This window comes from Asterias amurensis, chromosome 3 (assembly GCF_032118995.1).
Source record: "Asterias amurensis chromosome 3, ASM3211899v1".
Lineage (NCBI taxonomy): Eukaryota > Metazoa > Echinodermata > Asteroidea > Forcipulatida > Asteriidae > Asterias > Asterias amurensis.
In genome coordinates this window covers 16,389,930-16,411,168 of record NC_092650.1, presented here as the reverse complement: position 1 = coordinate 16,411,168, position 21,239 = coordinate 16,389,930, and the positions used below count along the sequence as shown (strand labels likewise).

The 21,239-nt window shown below is 39.0% G+C and overlaps 1 protein-coding gene across 4 annotated transcripts; it reads right to left on the bottom strand.

Annotated features, from left to right (window-relative positions):
• Positions 1–2,514: 2,514 nt before the first annotated feature.
• On the bottom strand, positions 2,515–19,487 carry LOC139934528 (RNA-binding protein 39-like). 4 transcript variants are annotated; one of them, XM_071928781.1, is made up of 15 exons: positions 19,346–19,487; positions 17,586–17,676; positions 17,034–17,078; positions 15,207–15,262; positions 13,753–13,968; positions 12,578–12,745; positions 11,819–11,933; positions 11,173–11,265; positions 10,494–10,691; positions 9,561–9,626; positions 9,046–9,250; positions 7,856–7,998; positions 6,909–7,057; positions 4,938–5,122; positions 2,515–4,573 (listed from the first exon to the last, which is right to left on the bottom strand). In XM_071928781.1, exons 2-15 carry the CDS (start codon positions 17,652–17,654, stop codon positions 4,467–4,469), a joined length of 1,815 nt encoding a protein of 604 aa, XP_071784882.1. In that variant the 5' UTR covers positions 17,655–17,676; positions 19,346–19,487; the 3' UTR covers positions 2,515–4,466. The 4 variants fall into 4 exon arrangements, with proteins under 4 accessions (XP_071784882.1, XP_071784883.1, XP_071784884.1 ...); XM_071928782.1 differs by having other exon boundaries at positions 17,586–17,673; XM_071928783.1 differs by lacking the exon at positions 17,034–17,078.
• Positions 19,488–21,239: the final 1,752 nt, after the last annotated feature.

Sequence of the window (21,239 nt, the reverse complement as noted above, 5' to 3'; positions counted from 1 at the left end):
GATCATTCTTCCCGTGTAGGAAAAGATAATCTGAAAAATGTTATTGACAGTAACGCTTTTCAGCTTCAAATTGTGGGGAACAAAATCTGATATCTTTTTTACAATGCTGTGAGGTTAAATGTATCTCAAATTTCTTTACACACGTCATGAGCTGCTGTATTTCAAAGCAGTTATGTTTTTATCATTCATTTTAAAAGTGATTACCAAAAGTGCACTTTTGGTACAGAAAAGAAGAAAAAAGGTTCACAGATTCACAAATTATTTACAGGGTTTACAGAAGCTACTGGTGAAAGACTTTTCTTTAAGGTTTACAAATTATTTACAGGGTTTACAGAAGCTACTGGTGAAAGACTTCTCTTTAAGGTTTACAAATTATTTACAGGGTTTACAGAAGGTATTGGTGAAAGACTTCTCTTTAAATATTGTTCCATGAAATGCCCTACTTTTTGAGAAAACATTAAAACAATTAAATTCTCGATAGCGAGAATTACGGATTTATTTTAAAGACATGTCATGACACGGCGAAACATGCGGACACAAGAGTGGGTTTCCCTGTTATTTTTTCCCCGACTCCGATGACCGATTGAGTCTAAATTTTCACAGGTTTGTTATTTTATATATAAGTTGTGATACACGAAGTGTGGGCCTTGGACAATACTGTTAACCAAAAGTGTCCTCAGTATACTCATCTTCCCTAGAATATAAATTCTAACCTCTAAACAAAAGATAGCAGTTGTGTAACCTCAGGACCATGTTTTGGGGGTCAATTATTGTATAAATAGTTGTTTCATCTGTTTTTTTGTATCGATTTGTCAAACCATCTGACTGTACAATGACAAACATGTACAATACATGGATGACTGTACAGGAAGTAATCAATGCTGGGGTTTGGTAATGTCCGCTGTGTGTACATGTATATATAGTATCGAAGCAAAACAAAAAGGAAGCAACTTGCGACAAAAGTCGTCGTGAAGGCAAATCAATCTTTTCAGTTACAGTATCACTCATGAACACTTATTGCGCGAGAAGGGGTTTGAATATCCCTATGAGAACTCTTCCTCTGTGCTGTACACACTATAGATAAAGGACAGGGGCCAATTTCATAGAGCTGCTTAAGCAAAAAATTTGCTTAAGCACGAAAATAGCTCGCTTATTTTACACATATTACTGGCCAAAATTTCATGCCATATATATTGCTTGTGACTGGTATTTAGCCGTTGTTCACTTAGCATAACAATTGAGTGGAGTCTTGGCCAGAAATCTGATTTTACTAAGCAAGGATTTTTTTGTTTAAGCACAATTTTGTGCTTAAGCAGCTCTATGAAATTGGGCCCAGATTTCTCCTTACTTTATGGTTTAATACAAAGTAGAAGGCTGCTCGTAGGCTTTGGTATTGCCCTTGTATGTCTGGGTCTGGCAGTGGCTGCTGAATGCATCAGACATTGTTAAACCCCTTAAAAGGGTTTGTGTACTTTTGGTAGGATACAAGATACAAACAGTGGACATAGATTTACGCAATAACAAAAACGATACCAATTGCAACGCAAAGAAAACCCATTCAATTGGTTGAATGAGCCTGTGTGTATTTTGTGTCGAGCAATTCAACCAATAGAATACACCGTTAGCGCACCGTTAGCGTTTTCGTTAATGCTGCAGCATGACTCAGCCTTTACAGGGTTTGAAGATAATGATGGTAAAAAATCTTCACTTAAAATATTGCTGAGGTGCTGCAGTTCTTGAGAAATGAGTAAAAAATGTCACACAAATAGTTTTCAGCACTGGAAGCATGTACAATGTACTAACCACTATACGGGTATTTACGAGACTCTCATGATAACATCAGTGATTTTCACCTTTTTTTCTCAAAAGCGTTAAGAGCAATGAAGCTGAAACTTCTACAGGTGGTCATATTACATACATTTTCATTCCACTGTGAGTGGGGATTCATGTCATGTCCAACAACTTGATCCACAAAATTTAATGGGTATCAAAACATAAACTGGCCTCATCATTCAAAACACAGCTAGCTCTGCTTATCCTGTTAAAGGCATTGGACCCTTTCGGTTCAGAAAAAAAATAAAAAGTCACAGATTTACAAATAACTTACAGGGCTTACAGAAGGAAATGGTGAAAGACTTCTCTTGAAATATTATTCCTTGAAATGCTTTACTTTTTGAGAAAACAGCAAAACAATATAAATTCTTGTTAACAAGAATTACGGATTTATTTTAAACACGTCATGACACGGCGAAACATGCGGAAACAAGGGTGGGTTTTTCCGTTATTTTCTCCCGACTCCGATGACCGATTGAGCCCAACTTTTCACAGGTTTCTTATTTGATATAGAAGTTGTGGTACACAAAGTGTGGGCCTTGGACAACACTGTTTACCAAAAGGGTCCAATGGCTTTAAAGAAAAACAGAACAATGAGCACTTCAACATGACCTAGAAAAGTAGCTGTACATAAATTTTTCACCAACTTCAAATGAATTGAAACATTCTCATCACACAGCGTTGTTTTCAATGTACAAGTTTATTTTCCCAGAGTTCAGCAAGATATTAACTAATCCAATGCCCCACAAGTATACATTCACAGGCTCATGAAATAGCAGTTGACACTATCTATGTGTACATGAAACAGCTGTTGATTGTGTTGTGACCTGAGATAAAGTTCAATGCTACAATTGTTTTATAAAATACAACTCACTTTTTACATTGCCAAGTCAACCTGCATAAAACCATTAATGTTAACGCTACTAAACTCAAAGCTCAATTCAAGTGACGACACAAAATTATTCCACTATAAACCCTAAAAGTCAATACGTGCCTGCAGTGCCACAATCGGATGTTTGAGGTTACCAGTCAAGAACCTTTGGGTTCATTCCTAAACAGTTTTACAAAGAATATAACTTGTGCCACACGTAACTTTTGATGTACAACACCTGTACATCACCGTCAACAAATCATATGAATCACAAATAATTTGCCATATATATTACTAGTTTAACCCGTAGAGCAGGGCTCAACATCTGCAAGCATGTGTGTACTGTATAGATGCATTCACAACATGCAGGCTGGCATAAATTACACTGTTCATTATTCAGAAACATGCATTTGATTAGCTTCCCTGGGTCTTCCAAGATCTACGTTCAAACAGCTTTGATGTCATTCCAAGTGCCCTGCTTGTGGATTGGGTCACTTGAGCTGGCCCCGAGGTTCACGACGTCACCATGAGTGGGTGAGTGATCGTTCAATTAGCTCAGGGGCTCACCCGAGTGAACAACGCGAGGTCTACCCAGGGTAGTTAATCGAATGCACTTATAGTGGATGATGTTAAATGGACCAACAGTACGAGGGTCAACTAATATTTATCTTCCGACTGGATTGTCCCTTTCTCCATAAAGTTTCCTTTCCCCCAAACACATCACATGAATGAAACCCCATGCCTGGAAACAAACCACCCAAGTACTAATCTGACCAAAACGTCTAACACAGTTCAAAAATATATCTAAAGAATGGCTTGCCTTTTTGATTTGCTTTTTAATTAATGAAACCTTTTTTTACCCTTCGTTTAACTTTGTACACTTTCACTCTCTCCTTTAATATTTACACTCCAATCGGGGCAGGATTAAATTTACAAAAAGAAGAATTAAAGCAAAACTTTTCATAACAAATTATTATATTGAGGGCAGAATTTTCAGTCAAATACCTAGAAATGGAAATGCTTTTAAAAATGTTTGGCAATTAAACAATCAAGCTGATTTTGTGAAAACTTGCATACACAATAGAAAATAACACTCATCGTTTTGTGAATGAACGTTCATCATGCCGTCCAAAAAGAAAACACATGAAAACATGAAATCATGTTGTGACTATTAAAATACTTACTTTTCAATTTATTTTACACGTATACTCATTGTCTTTGACTGAAAAACAAGATGGAGAGAAACGAAAGTTCATTCAGTACACATAACAAACCAAACATAAAAATATCATACCTGTATCGAATATTCATTAACAATAATGCATTATCAGACCCGATACTTCATCGAGGCAAGAGAAGTTATGGCCTCCGTTGCCCCTAGTCAGTGCCTTGGTGCCCCTTAAATAACCCAATAGAAATTTACAATTTACTTGTAGAGGTGCACTTTACCAAAGAAAACAAATGCGCCTCACCCTTGCCCTTTCAAAAACAAGCATCAGGCCTGCACTATTTTAAAAACACTCACAAATAACTCTCAATGAAATCCCAGCCAGAAAGAAAGAGACAACACTTTTCTGTAGATTTGGTTGAAAAATAGTCTTGAAAATTTTCAAAAAATGTAATCCACACAGAGACCACACAGGACAAAACTAAGCCCACGGCTAATAAAAAGTTCTTCTTATATTTGTACACAATTGTTGGAAAATTCTGTCACATCTGGATCCCATGCAATGAAGGACCCGGAACACGCTGTGATAGATTTCTATAAACCTTTCAACGAGGGTTGCAGTAGTGTCGTGGTGAGGCTGGAATCTGGAAAGATGGCGTGGTAATTGGCTAGGGGGACAAATGCTGCTGTGATCATTTTGCCTAAGGGGAGAAAAAAATTGAAACAATTTAATTTTAAACAAACAGCTTTTACAACAGCCAAATATTAAATAATTATCATAATTTATCATATATATATATATCAAATAATAAACCATATATATATATATGTATATATATTATTATTATTTTTTTTGGGGGGGGGGGTGACATTCGCAAAAAAGCTGTGTTAACAATTGATGTTTTCTTACGCTAAAATTATCACTAAAATAAATGGTGCATGGATTGTAAACAACAGTAATTGGTTTTTCTTCTAAATCTGGGCTGCACAAAGTCTATGAAGATGAATTTGTAAATGGAGGGAATAAGTGCAAGTCAGGTCGCATTATCTCAAAAATATTCTCACCTGCAAACCATCGGCCGTGGAGACTGTTGACCGCTGCTATGGCAACTTGAGGATTGGGACATTTCACGTAGCAGTTACCCTGTGGAGATGTGCGATCAACATGGATGTGTAGGACCCCACCGTGTTTGTTACACTCTTCGATCACATCGTCTCGGATCTCAGTTTCCCAGGTAGATACGGTTTCGCTGGAAAAAAAATCAAACAAAATGTACATGAGTCTTTTTAAAACATACACAATGTACAAAGCATCATTCTCTCTTCATAATAATAATAAAGCGCATTACGAATCACCGATTCCTGAATGTGCTTAACAATAGAAATAAAAGTTAAAAACATGGGCAAATTAAAACACCTGCCCTTATTGTGGTCCGCTGGCCTAATGCCAGTTAAAACACCCGAGGACCAGTCAAAATTCTCTACAAGTGGTCCGACTGGCTAGTTCAGTGTTGAAAAGCTTCCCTATCTTAAAATGAAAGTAGTGGACAAGTGAAAACACTGTGGAACCAGTGACATACTAAGCTAAATATTCCTGTTGCCTTGTAAAAACAATAAGGGCAAACCCTGCAAAGGGTCATCAGAAAGGATAATCCTAATTGAGACTTGACTAAAAATTTGTTATATTTCAGCTGACTGGAGAACAAAACTAAAGAGCAAATACACATGGTGCTGTAAAAAGGACAAGTAAAACCTGTAAAACAGCGACAGTGGAACCAGCTGTTAAATATACAATGCCAAGATAAACATTTACATATTGATGAAACAACATTGTACGAATGTCAATTGAAATTATAATAATAATCAATAATAGTTATTATAATTTCATACAACACAAGGCCAAGCTAATTGAAAATATAAAATACAAGGATAGACCATACAGTTGAAAACAATTTGACTAAATTCAAACCAACATTTGTTTCATACTACCTATCTAATTGTACAACAAGAATACAAAATTTTACATAGATACGCAAAATAATAAGCAATGAAGAGGTGGGAAAAAGAGTTCATAGATGTAAAAAATACAGTTGGGATGCAATTGTTGGGGTCACAACATCGCAACAAATAATTTGCAGCAGTTGAGTTGCGCTCAACTCTCTTGCGAATATTGCAGCGTCAACAGAGTTGTGACGTCAAATTCACCTTCACAGGAAGTATGAATCAGGCTTTAGTCTATGTATATCAAACAAAACAAAGAGCAATATGCCTCAGACTGGTAGATTAGGCCAATGTTTGTAGAAGACAGCCTAGACAAACTAGGAGGCAAGACAAACAGGTAAAAAAAAATAAACATAACAAAAGAAAGAGAAAGATATATATACTAGCAGGGCTTAAGTAAATGGCTGATGACATTGGAGCTGGGGTCGATTTCACAAAGAGTTAGGACACGCAGCTTAGGACTAGTCCTAGTAGATATTAAAAACATAAGGCTAGTCCTGAGTTAAAGCCATTGGACCCTTTCGGTTCAGAAAAAAAAAAAAAAGTTCACAGATTTACAAATAACTTACAGGGTTTACAGAAGGTAGTGGTGAAAGACTTCCCTTGAAATATTATTCCATGAAATACTTTACTTTTTGAGAAAACAGCAAAATTCTCGTTAACGAGAGTTACGGATTTATTTTAAACACTAGTTATGACACGGCAAAACGCGCGGAAACCAAGGGTGGGTTTTCCCGTTATTTTCTCCCGACTCCGATGACCGATTGAGCCTAAATTTTCACAGGTTTGTTATTTGATATAGAAGTTGTGGTACACAAAGTGTGGGCCTTGAACAACACTGTTTACCGAAAAGGTCCAATGGCTTTAAGACGAAAAGGTCCAATGGCTTTAAGACGAGTATTTCATCTTAACTCGAGATAAGACTAGTCATAACCCACCCCTGGACCAACTAAATGAGAACTATGCCACATAATGGGAGAGGAGAACCCATTCCCAAAGGAACATGAAGAATCGAGATGAAGTAGGTGGACTTACGTTGTTGGATCAAACATATTGGACAGCATGAAGCAAGGTGGGTTGGTTTGCTGCTCAGCGGGTGCTGCAGCCATAGTAGGTTGTTGTAATGCTGGTGTGACTTGATGAGCCAGAGCAGCGGCTTGCTGCTGAGCTGCTGCTAGCTGTGCCTGTGGGATAAAAATTGCGGTCCGTTTAAATGACACCAGCTCCCTCGGTACTGCAAGTTAATTTAAATCCTTCAGTTCAGAATAAAAGTTAACCTTGGGAACTAGCAACTACTTAAGTAGGATTTGAAACTTTGCATGGTGGAGATAAGATATAGAAGAGTTTGCGGTAACACCATGTATTAACAATCTCTAAATGAGTTGGGGTGATTCACACCCCCCACACAACCCCCAAGGCTCCACAACAGGTTTCACCACGCATCATCGAGTTCACTTCCCGCCTACATTTCCCGCCTTCGTGCATCACCGCTGATCCACCGCCTAGTACTTAAGCAGCATGCAGCATCAGAGTCCAGCATTCTCCAGAAGACGATCAGAGCATACTGATCGAAACGTCGAGTTAACCCAACGGTTCTTTTCAGAATCACCCCAACTCATTTAGAGATTGTTAATACATGGTGTTACCGCAAACTCTTCTATAGCAACTACTTGTTGACATTGACTAGAACAAAAGTTAAGGGGTACTGATGTGATGTGATGTGCAAACTTGTTGACAATAACTAGAACAAAAGTTAAGGTCTACTCACCACCACATATAAAAAGTACAATCTTGTTGCTGTTTTGGGGGTGGAATTTTGCTATAGTTGTATCAGGCATAATATTTGGTGGTGAGAAAATGTAGGATCATTTTATCAAGGGCTCTCCTGAAGTACACATGGTGTAGGCTTTAATAGACATTTCAGGCTATTGAATCACATCACAAAATATCTGCTCTTGATAGTTTGATTGTGGGAAACTTACATGCAGTGTAGCCTGGCTGACAGTGGCCAGCCCGCCTTGTCCACCAGCCCCAGGGGCAGCAGCGCCTCCAGCTGGCCCGATGGGGACCTGCCCCAGGGGATTGAGAGCTTCTACTACGGCATTGGGAAGCTGGAAACCAGTCCCTGAAACAGAGTTGCAAAAAGCACTTATTGTGAAATCGAAGACGAAGCTATCTTTCTGTAAAAATGTATATAAAAAGCGCCTTGAGTACCTTGTAGGTAGATATGTACGCTATTATAAGAATTCGATATTATATTTAATACTAATTATCATTAACCACACAAACAAATATCACAAAAAAGACAATTAAGAAGTAAGTGAAAGAGCAATCAAATAATTAATTAATACAAAATCATATAAGCGATACATAATATTTACCAAACTTAAAATACAACAAGTATATTGACAGGGTTCTCCTTATGCATAAGCCTGCACATCGGTCCGATACTCTGATTTGCAGTGGACACTATTGGTAATTACTCAAAATAATTATTAGCACGAAACCTTTCTTGGTGACAAGAAATGGGGAGAAATTGATAGTATAAAACATTGTGAAAAACGGCTCCCTCTGAAGTGGAGTAGTTTTCGAGAAAGGCGTAATTTTCCATGAATTTGATTTCAAGACCTCAGATTTGGACCTTGAGGTCTCGAAATCAAGCATCTGAAAGCACACAACTCCATGTGTGATGGTGATTTTTTTTCATTATCTCGCAACTTCAACGACCGATTGAGCTCAAATTTTCACAGGTTTGTTATTTTATGTATATAATGAGATACACCAGGTGAAAAGACTTGTCTTTGACAACTACCAATAGTGTCCACTGTCTTTAAAACAAATATTTAAACAAACATCAATTTCATTTAAAAAAAAAAACACTAAGAGAAAACCACACTCCAATTGTACAGAAGGGCATCTAGAACCTGGGAAAATACAAAGTAGAAAACATTCTATAGACCTTGTCTCAATAGAGCATGCTTCAGCCAAACTGTAAGAAAGTGGGTCAAGAATGACCTACATATTCATAGTTAAGGCTTTGTATACTTTTCACATCACTAAACAAAAATAATAACACCTCTGAAGGGGAAAAAGATAGGAAATCAGTGTATGAAGAACGTCATAATTGATATGCATATTTGGGCCATTATTAGACCGAAACGTTTCTACCCACCTTCAGCCAGCCGAGCCATGAGTTGCAGCCGACCTGTGGTGGTCAGCTCGATACCCGTCCTCTCCAGCTCGTCGTTGTCTAGCATGGACGCCGCCTGGGCATTTTCAGATCTCTCTGTTACATGGTTTACTTTCATTGGGCGGCCAGCAAGCTCAAAGCCATTCAGCTGGTCCAGGGCTCTCTTGGCATCATCGGCATCGTGGAACTGTGATCAAAGAAATAACGACCATCAAATACTGGGCTTAAGAAACTAACAAACGCCAAGTCATGGTTAACATTACTTGCAGAGTTGCAAAGTTACAGATGCGGTGACAAGATGCTGTATGCTAATTAAAACACACACTAATATAAACTACAAATCAAAATGAAACAGATATCAAATTAAAGTTTCTCCATTCTGCCTGAATTTAACTGTTTAGGGACCATACGTTCTGTATTATTTGCACAGTTTGCACAGACATCACTAAAATAGACTGTGTTAAGATCAGAAATTGTTCATCTCTATAAAAGCTTACCGTAATGAAGCCATATCCTTTGGAACGATGAGTTTCACTGTCCATCATCAACTGTATGTTGTCGATCTATATGACGGAAACAAAAAACACAAGCTATGACTAATCTCTTAGGAAGAATAATTGTCTCAGGTACTGTCTCATGATATTTAAATCTAGTTGGTACACCTAAATATTCTTAGAGGAATGATGAACAAAGAACTTACACTAAATTCCTAAAAGACAATGTGGTTTGGGGCATCTACGGTACACTATTTGAGTTTAGTTCCGTGTCCCAACTGTTCTGGGTAAAAATGATTATAGGCAAGTAACTGTCCTAGTGGTTCGTTCTGTAAAGGCCTGGCCTCGATAACGAGAACAAAAAAGTTATCAAAACACGCCCTCGATTGGTTGAATAAGCATGGGTGTATTCTGTGCGGAGCAAGTCAACCAATAGACGATGTGACCTGTGACATCACATGTTTACAAAAGAGCCACATAGCCTGGACTTCCTGCAGGCATGCTTTATAGACAGCCTAATTGAAGAAATCATCCAATCTAATATTTTATGGAGATTGCAATGTCTAAATCTTATCAACTTTTGATATGATGCAAGGGGGCACATCTCAAAGCTTGACCACCTTTTACTTTCATAACTCTTAGTTTTATGAGGAAATTTACGACACAAAATGTCAACTTTCCCATAGAACCTGTGTAGTATTGTGCCTGCCAGAATATTTAAAGAATGTACAAGGTCACACTTATTGTAAACAAGGGTCACATGGTCTATAGAATGCCTTCTCTTTTCGTCGTTACCATTATCCTTCTCGTTATGGGACCAGGATTTAAGCAGATGGTTGTGCAGTCAAGGTTACCTTGCTGGTTTTGGAGCTATGGATTGTTGGTTAATGCAAACTATGTTGTTCATCGTTAACGATGAATAAAACTATGTCTCACCTTTCCAAATGGTTCAAAGATACCCCTGAGCATCTCCTCTGTGATGTTGTAGTGAAGTGAGCCCACGTAGAGCCTCATGGGACCAGCTCCGCCCTTCTGCAGTGTCTGGTTGCTCTGGGCGAGACGGTTCTTCTCTGCCTGGGAGGGCTGAACGATGATCGGTACACCCATCAACTTCTGGTTGTTCAGACCCATGGCCTAGAAAAAAAGCAACAGAGGAAAGTCTTAGCCAACTGAAAACAAAACTTTTCAAATCATAAAAATAAAAAATAAATTCCCTTTGAAACATAGTACACAATTGGTAATTATGAAGAAATTATTAGCTTCAACCAGTAAGCTCGCAGACAATGAAAAATACAAGAACGAATTATCCAGTGCAATATTTGTCAAGAAAAACACAATTGAGTTGAAGACCCTTTAAAACACCAATGCTTACTTGGATTGGTGAAATCAAAAATAGGGCCTGGCGCTGCCTAGCGGACAAAGCACCAGACTCTCGCTCTGGTGTTTCTATCCTGCAAAGCGTCAGCCTGAGGCCCTGACATGGCTGTTCCGACTACTTTGCCAGAGCAGCTAATAAGCACAGGAAGAAACTCTATTGGTGAAACCAACTAGCCATGCTTGCTTTGCAAAGAAACCACTTTTGCTTACGAGAATTTCAGTCGACTTTTCTACTCACCAGAGGTACGGACTCATCTGAAATAAACTCCACGTAGCCGATGCCCTTAGAGCGCCTTGAGTTACGGTCTGAGATGATCTTAACATCACGTACCTGTCCCAAATAAAAAACAAATATTTCAGTTCAAACAGTCGTTAATATCTCCGAGAAATTTTGCATACAAAATCAGATTACCTTCCGACAACCCAAGTCAAATTCTATTTTAATACACTGAGTAAAGGGAATGGGCCCAATTGCAAAGCTTGCTGTAAAGAGGAAATCGATGCTTACGTAAAGCAAATTCTGCGGTGAGCAGAGCCGTGAATATTTAGACCCCATTTTTCTTCTTATTGTTTGTGTGGGTTGATACCCACAACAGTAGTTACTTGCAATGCAATTCGCCCAGTCCCTGAAACATGCCCAAAACATTCATGCATGCATACAGACACCATTGGTTGGCACGTTAATTACTTGTGCAGTAGGCAGCTGCATAAACCCGTGTCGTGTCACCATCAGCCTGATACAAAAAGGCCTGATGTTCCCTCAAATTCGCCAACTATATGTTTAACGGGCATGCGCGGTGTACAGTTTACATCTTTCATAGGAAGGGTCAATTAAGCTACAGTGACACAGCTGCTCTGGATTGCTCTGGCCTTCGTGTGTTTACCTTGCCAACCGACGAGAAGAATTCTTCCAAGTCTTTCGCCCTGACTCGTTGTGATAGCTGCATGACAAACACTGTTCTGGCATCCCTAGTCTCTGCAGGAAGCTCAGCGTCCTTACTAGAATGGGGGATGTAAACAAATTGTCACATTACCAATTAGTACATTAGAAAAAAACATTACTATCAAACATTGTTTGAATTGGCAAAATTATTCATAGACACAAGATTTCAAGTCTTATTTAAAATCTATCATACTTGTTGATTCACTTTTGACTGCATTACAACTTTGAATCAGTTTGTCATCAAACATTAGTTAATTGAAATTAACCCATGTTTGAACCCACTGCTATGTCTTGCTGACGGGGTGTCCAAAAACCCACTTATTTCCCAGCCGAATCCTCAAAGAACACAGTAAACAGACTGCCACAAAATACCACACCTTCTGCATTTGTGGATTACTGCAACAAACTCCTTTAAAGGGATAACAAGTTGCAGGTTAACCCTATGTTGGGTGCATGGGCATCTTCCATTTGTCCAGCTATATTTATTTGGAAACTTCAAGTCTTGTGTACAATAGACTTAGTCTCCACAATTTCCTCTGGACATGAGAGTGCACTAATAGCAGCGTGTGGACTTAGTAGAGTTAGTTTCAGTTGGGCAGGAGAGTATACCCATAGTCGTCTTGCTAATGAACTGCTCTAGAAAAAAATAGACCTCAGAAATATTTAAGATTTCCGTTCTCTCTTAAGAGTTTGAATTTACCTTGGGCTTGAGCTCCGCCTCTTGCCATGGTGTTCTCTGCTCTTGGATCGGCTTCGTCTCCAATGAAAGGGATCATTGGGGCTGCTGTGTCGCTCTCTGCTGCGGCTACGCCTTCGTCGTGGACCTGCAGGGGGCGGTGACCTGCTCCTACCCCTCCTATCGCGAGTGCTGTAACGATCAACACAAACTAGTTTAGAATCTCACGAGGAAAACAGAATGATGTCAAGACTCTACTTTGCATCGGACATGGCCTTAGTTAAAGACCTGGCCTCATAGTCAAAGACCTACACACAGGTACCATAGACTGCCAGAAAGTACCTTACACTCTAGGCTAGCATTGGGGTACATGGGGTTCTATCGTTTGTACAGTCTGACACTGGTACTACAGACTGCCACAAAGTACCATACCTACCAGGCACGCCTTGGGTGCATGAATTTCTACCAGTTTAGTTTTACACTGGTATGCCACAAAATACACTATTTCAAGGCTAGCGTTGGATGCATGGGTTTATTCCGTTTTCATAAACTGGCACTGGTACCATAGTCTGCCAAAACCTACAATACCTTCCAGCAGGCCTGATTGCCTCCATGCCCCCTGGTAATAGACCCTTCCCATGAAATATGCAAATTGCACATAGAGCTTACGCACTAATGTTTTGGTTGGCAAAATGAGGGAACATCGCGCTGTTTTGTACACAGCTAATGGGTGAGTGACGCAGACGCGATTGTGTCTGCTTAGTGCGGAACTCTTTGGCGTTTGCCATACCAAAAGGGTCTGTACGCATGCGCGAATGTAATTAGCATATTTCATGGAAAGGGTCCATTGACTTGGTGCCCTTGAAATGCTCCGATATTTACAATTTCTTCATAGGGTGGTGCCCTCTATAATGAGAAAATGTCTTGGTGCACCTGCCCTTTCAAACACGAAGCATACAGGCCTGCTCCCAGGCTAGCGTCAGGTGCATGGATTTCTACTGTTTGTTGATTAGGCAGGAGGGCGAATCAAAAGAAATGGAACATAGAGCGATACCATCCAACACTTATTTACCCAATTGATTATTTTAGTCGTTGTCTTGTAAAATCACATGGGGCCAGTTGATAAAAGCTTACGATTAAAACAAAAGCCTTGTCACTAATTCTATAAGGAGTAAAATGACTGTGAATGCTCAACTTACCTTCCATATCTGCCAATTCCTCGTCCCCTGTATGGTTCTCGGTCACGATCCCTCTCTCTGTAGCTGTCAACCCGGGATGACCCTCTGTCCCTGCTGCGACTACGGCGTCTCCTCTCTGGTGTGCGACTGCGGCGTCTGCTGCTACTGCTGCTGCTCTTCTTACTGCGTTCCTTTTTTGGACTTCGGCTGCGACTGCGGCTTCGGCTGGTTCTTTGTCTGGTTGGATCATTTGTGGCAATGGTTACTAAGTTAATGGTTATATCATTTTCAATGCAATAACAATAGATCAAAGATTTCTAAAAGGCAACTACAAGGGGAAAAGTCAGCGAAAACAACGAAAGGATGAACAAATGGGTTAAAATTACACCAGTTTGGGGATTTTGTTTTGGTAGATCTTTTTCAGATGATGTAACTTGTAGAGTGTACTTTGACAAAAATGTTTATTTAAGGAGTAAATTTGTAAGTGCATGAAACTGACTAGTTAGCTTCGACATTAAAGTACTCAGTACTTGTTATTCTGTTCAACTGTTTTGTTAATTGCGCCATGAGTGTCGTGCCTTGCGGGACAACAGTGCTTTACAAGTGTTCATTATTATTATTCATTATTATTACACTAAACTTCTAACTTCTTTATTATGTGATCATATGAATTTTTTTGTGGGAGTTGAAATTTCAACACAACTAACAACATGGGAGTAGAGTTACAATCCAAGTACACTTTACGCTTTGGATGGGACACAGAAATTCAACAATATCACACATTCTGGATTTGACTTCAAACACTTCGCCAGCTAATGGCACATTTTGATCACTAGTGATAGTTGGGCTTGAACCAAATGTTGGCTCAGACATCAGTTTGCAAGGGTGGGGGGGCCAGTCGGAACATGTCCAGTACCCGTTATGAAGACGTCCAACCTTGGATCTGCCGTAAGTGGGCACTGCTCAGCACACGCCAATGGGCTAAGTCACTTTAAATCTGCGACAACAAACATGTAGCCCAGGTCAGATAATTGGTTCAAATTAAGGCAAAAAGAACAATTTTAAATCCTGTTAAACTATGACTGTATTGAAATGAAATATCGTCAACGCTTCCCTACAAAACAGCAGACATCAATCAACACTTAATCGTTTTATGCAGTCATTTTCAACGTACACATACCATTTGGAGTTAAAAGAATACACCGATTAAAGATCTCAAGTGTACGACTTACCTTTAATACACGCTGCATAAAACAGACCTGCTCAAAAACAGAGTGCATCATTTTCTACAAAAGCCCACAAATTTCAATGTAAATATCAATTCTTTTATCAATTATATCTTGATATCTATCTATAAACGCCACCATCAATGCCACCAAGTTCATCCGTTATAGCACTTTAATTGCAGTATTACCATACAGTCATAGTTTAACAGGGAGAAGACGATAATAAAGGGAGAGATGTTTGGAACTTACTTCTTTTTCACGGAGGGTTCCTTCTTCTCGGTCAAGCCGTTGTTGGTCGTCTCTTCCTATGATCATCCAAAATACAACAGCATTATGGGTAACACCAGCCGACAGCAGATTTGGGTAGTGTGTAGGGTTTCATTTAGGAATGACGGGGACAAGGGGGGGAACACAGTGAAGGAGGAAAAGGGGGAGGAAAAAAAGAACAAATGCACATCAATAACCAAAAAACAAAAACATTTTTGCAAACTTTGTGGCCCAGTAACACAACTCCTCAGCACAAAGACTGGGGGTGGTTTTGACGTGTTTTGGGGGAGCGTTTATGTGCAGCAACGGCCATTTCAATGTATACTTTTTGAGTTGAGAGCTTTTGTTTCTGCTGTCCATGCAAGTGAAACAACTCCTTCTTGCTTTTTGGGGGGGTTACACGTAATTGCTAACTGGACTTGCCATTAGCAACTTACCGTTATACAAATCCCGGAAAATCATCACTTGATAGTAATCAATCTAAAACAGTAAAATGAAAACTTTGAGGACAAGGGACTCTAAACAAATACTTTCTTTCAGTTGATGTTTGAATTGATTATCTTATGTTTACTGATCAACAACAAAATATTGATAATGATAATATCAAGGCATACTATAAATTTGTCCATTAAAGTTATCCAAAATTAAATTATGATATTAAACTCTGAACGTTTGGGCGGATGAATTTTTTATTGTTCTAAAGGGCTTAAACATGAATGAACAAAATATGTTGATTTTAAATTGGGACGAACTGAATTTCTGCATGTGATTATAACATAATAATCTGTTTCATGGGGCTCGGGACGGGGGAGATTGTTAATCAGATAAATTGAAGATCTTAGAAGGTAGAGACTCCATGAAGATGACGCTTAACACCAAGTTTCCTCCAAGGCTGGTGATGACTTTTTCTCATAGCCTACGGCAAGAGGGGATGGGAGAGCTTTTAGTGATATTGCCTCATATCTGGACGCAGTGGTATAAGATTTCACCCGACCCCCCCCCCCCCTCCCAAACCAACCCTTCTGAACACCCTTTCAAAATGACAGCCACACTACGAGTTCTTAACCACCCCCCCCCCCCCCCCATTTAACCATTGGCTGTTTAAACCTGGGCCTAATTTCACGAAAGTTTGTTTAGCAGAAACGTCTGCTTAGCAAGTTCCCAGTATAGACAAGGGTTCCAGTCAGAGCAATTGCACGATATGACTTTTTGGCTGGTAACCTTTTTTTGCTTGAAAAAAAGGTTTCTGTACTTGGCTTCATGAAATTGGGCCCAGCAAACATTACACATATCTATTATGTTTTATTATTTGGAATAGTCCGTTTGTTTTCGGTGAAAATGATGTTGCAATTGAAATCACTACGGTAATTATTGAGATCTCATCTTTGTGCTTTGTGGAAATTACCCCTTGACTACGAACCTAATAATGTTGAGTACCTGTAGTCAATGTGTTTTACTTTTTATTAAGTTTTTCCCCCCCCCGAGTAAACATTGTCTTAAATGTTATCAATCAAATAGACTGCCCACATCAAAAAAGACTACCTAAATCAACTACTTTTAAAATATTTGCACAATTGAACCATGAAATCAAACCATGCTTCTAAAGTTTTGTTGGTTATTATGTTGAAATCAAGTGTAGAAATCAAGCTCAGTAAAACTATCTACTCACAAATGTCTGAATTCTATTTGAGAAGAAAAAATACCTTTTAAAATTATTATTCAAGAGACCACCTTTTTATTTGAAATACCATTGAGGTTTCAGTTCAAATTTCATTCCCGTGGGGAATGGGAGCTAAGCGTGTACTCTACCTCTGTCAACATGGACCCATTGCTGTGGAGTAAGCCTATGGAGGTCTATAAATAAAGAATGAAATTGACACTTTAACTTAAATGAATGAAATGTCCCAACGTCAAAAAAAACTCTCATATAACTACTCTCAGAGAGGTATGCTTCAAGTGCATGTCTACGGGCACCAATCCCTACCCAAAACAAGGAGCAGGGGTGGTTGATGGACGCAAGGGTTGCCAGAAGAAGTCCCAACAGTTAGGGACTGGACAGGCGGAAACCCCTTCTCCCCAACACTGAAGACAGACACAGCTCCCCGCCTGCCCCTGAGTCTGCCATGGTGCCCCAGCGTTTGCCATGGTGCCCCACTGTCCCTTGGTCAACCAATGGAATGAGTGAGCAAGTTTAAGTGCCTAACATTGGAACAAAATCACACGAACTGGGCACTCTCATGTCTGCATCGCATATTAAACCAATTGATTGAGAAACTTATCATTTAAAATTTACAGAAAAGTTTTTAAGTCTTTACTGAAAAACACAACTGACATTAACCGCTTTGGTTTAAGTAAATTTACCTCATTATTTTTGTATGGAGCTTCCAGGAGCGCCTCAACGTCAAAATCATCCGCTGTATAAAGGGCCATTGTGACAAGCAACTGTGGCCTGCTGAGATTAAAAAAGGGGGGGGGGGAAATGGAAACAAACTTTGGTCACTTGTTGAAATAATATTCAAGTTGAAACCAAAAGATAATATACGGAAAAAATGTACGAGATTATATTTTAAGAGCAAGCTATAACAACAATATAATGTGGTATGTGGGTAGGTGGAAACTGAAGGGACACTAACCCCATTCAAAGAACAATCTGTGCCATACCGGACTGTGCATGCAACCAAATCACTTTTCTGCACGTTCCCTTTCAAACTTTGCCCCATATTTGTGCAAAATGAGTTTCCTATTGACGTAGAGCAAGAAATGTTGGCTGATTGTGCCCAACTCTTTTGCACCGATATCACAAACCTTGAACCATCTGACCGTGACCCTTGTGGAAAACTGGATAACTTCGAAACAGGTCAACTCGTACCCAAGTCACTTTGTACTTTGTTCTGCTTATTTTCGGCAATAATTTCTTCCATGGATATAATTGTTAGCTGTGCACTAATTTAAAATATACTAAGGGACACTAAAAATATATGAACGGAATTTCAACTTCTCAAATCAGGTAAAAAATAATGAAAATTGTAGTCGAATTTGTGTTCGCATTGTAAAGAACCTTTATACCCAGGACATCAGTGCAGTTGCATTACAACAATGAATAAATAAATGTATGATTTACATAACAAAAATTAAATAAACTACAATATTTATCAGTACGAGTTGAAACTCCAAAATTTTGTAAAAATGTATTTGGGTACGAGTTGACTTGGGTACGAGTTGACTCGGGTACGAGTTGACTTGTGTACGAGATGACTTGGGTACGAGATGACTTGGGTACGAGTTGACTTGGGTACGAGTTGACTTGGTACGAGTTGACTTGGGTACGAGATGACCCGAATTCGATAACTTTCTGTATGGCACCACCACTTTTTCACTCATTTTTACAATTTTACAAAACAAAAACGAAACGAAAGTGGTGGCGCCATGCGGAAACTGTTGCTGGTTGGAAACATTTCTGAATCCTGCCAGTTGCAACCACTTGTTTAGTATCTTATTAACTCAAATGGGAAAAATTTCCATAGGCCTATACATGCTATAGGCCTATGAATTATGACCCCACCGCTTTTTCCTTTTTCATTCGAAACTGAATTAAATAGTATTTCTAGTATCTAATTACCATTTACCGCAATAAAAAAGTAATGAGATATCCTTTTTGTAAAAATGAGTGAAAAAGTGGTGGCTCCATGCGGAAAGATATCAAATTTTTTCATTGGTAAAAATTTGTGGACAAAATTACCCAAATCTTTCCCAGGCAGAAAAGAAAGTGATTTGAAGCCATCTCATTTCCTAGAAATTTCGAGATCGATTTGATTTTCAATCATTTTTATCTAGCGAGACAGAAAACCATCCAAACTTTTAACTATATCATGTAAATTCCTTAATACTGCTAGATATTGGATATAGCTAAATTTTAATATTCTAACGACATTCAAAGCGAATTATCCTGCATTACCGTGAACAAATAATGATGGAAACTCACACCGAATGCACGTACCACACACGCACTCATTGATTTATTTTCATGCCGCCTGAGCTAGCTCAAAACACTCAACCAAATATCCCCCAAAACATCGTTCTTTTGTCATCTATTGAAAAGAAAACTCATAAATTTAACTTACCTATATTTATTGAATCGTTTAAGAAATCTAAGTCTGTTTCAAAGATGCAATTAATGCCTCTACCAGCCGCTGCTATTGCGGAGAAAAGAGTAACTCGCTCAACGCTTTCGTTCCTCTGTTCTCGTTTTTTAGTCACATTCAAAATGGCTGATTGCACTGTATACTATGCGCATGCGTGAGTGTGACGTCATAGTTTCAGAAAATCTTTGGGGTTTTTGTTTAGAGTGACGGGTTTCCCCGAGCTCGCCAAGAGTAAAAGTAGAATTTAAAGCCAACATTATAATCTTTAAAAAAAATGTATGTATAGCTGTAAAAAAAAAAGACATTGATAATTATTTAATTATTTGTTTACATCTTGTTTACAACGTTAGCGTGACGGGTTTCCCCGAACTTCGCCAGGAATTAAAAGTTTTAATTGTTTTTCACAAAATATTTTTTTTTATGTATTATAGTTTACTAATATTTAATTATTTGTGTACATCTTGTTTACAATGTTCTTAGCCCTAAATGAATGAAAATTATGCCACAAGTCGGGCAAACGCAGTGCGGTGGTGGTACACGGGATATGGCCCAGGTGGAACAACTGCCATAATATGAATGTTTTTAAAAGTTGTTGTAAACTTTGTACACTAAAGAAAGTGCTTTTGTTTTTTTGGACGAATGCCTAAACAACTTCTCATTGTATTCCTCCAATTGTGTTGTTTACTGAACTGATAATTAATTGCGACAGACATGGCACTTGAGTGTAAGCTATTTTTACCTCCATGATGTAACATAAGTCTACGTCATCGTCTTATTTTCAAACCACCCTAAATCCAAATCCAACCTGTGAAAACGTAACCAACAAATGTGGTGACCATTATTATGTTGTTGTTTTGTTTTACTCGGGTTTTGCGTTAATTTACATGTATTATTTCGATTGCAAACGGGTTATTTTTTCAATTTCAGGAGATTATAATTTATTTATTCAACGCCAGTCGATTCACAAGAGGGCGCTTTATCAGAATGAATTTTTACACAAAAATACTAGCGCACCGTGCAATGGGTGCATTCGTTCAGCTTCCCTCGGTCGACCCCGGTGTGTGGCGGTTTTTTTTCCCCAGGACAAACGTGTGCAGATAATTACCAACGTTCGTCCCGGGAAAAAAAAACGCCACACACCGGGGTCGGGTCGACCCAGGGAAGCTAAACGAACGCACCCATAATATTAACCCCTAGCACGCGCGTCACACGCAGCGACTGATGCCACGCTCACCATGTTGGTGAGCAGTTAGGTTTACGTGTATTTTTAAAGGAACACGGTGCCTTGGATCTGTCGAGTTGGTCTTTGAAAAGCGTTTATCCACATCGACTCGTCGATTTACCTCGTCGACTAACACGGTCGGCCATTTATGGGAGTCGCCGACCGTGTTAGTTCGCACAGTAAAAGGAAAATCGTGCAATTTCGAGGCAAACTTGTGTGGATCATTGTATTATACTTTTAAAACAGCTTTCCAACCATGCATTTTATTAAAAAGGGTTACAAGCTTTTTATAGAACAACTCGTCAGATCCAAGGCAACATCTTAAAAAGCTGTTAAACATTATTTTGAACCACCAAATCTCATATTATTTGGTTAAACTTGTGTCAGGTCGTCCCATCCGGATGGTTTGAATTTTTGCTTAAAATTATCCCCCCCCCCCCCCCCGCATAGGGAAAAAAAACACGCGTGGCACGAGATTCTGTCCCCCAGAGGTGTCCCCCACATGGTAAACCATAAACCTTTTCGCAAATACCATTGCGCAAGCCCACACTGTTGAATGGGGTGCATTGTGGGATAAATATGGATAAAAACTGATCAAATTTGATCACCAGATAGACCACAATGCACCTAACTCCAAGCGCACCTCAGTAG

What these genes read in the sequence shown, in the direction of transcription:
- LOC139934528 (XM_071928781.1), bottom strand. Translation starts at nt 17,654, where the DNA reads ATGGCCCTTTATACAGCGGATGATTTTGACGTTGAGGCGCTCCTGGAA. An exon ending in CTCCATACAAAAATAATGAG is followed by an intron (nt 17,079 to 17,585) that starts GTAAATTTACTT and finishes CTTTATTTATAG; the next exon opens with ACCTCCATAGGCTTACTCCA. An exon ending in GAACCCTCCGTGAAAAAGAA is followed by an intron (nt 13,969 to 15,206) that starts GTAAGTTCCAAA and finishes TGATCCAACCAG; the next exon opens with ACAAAGAACCAGCCGAAGCC.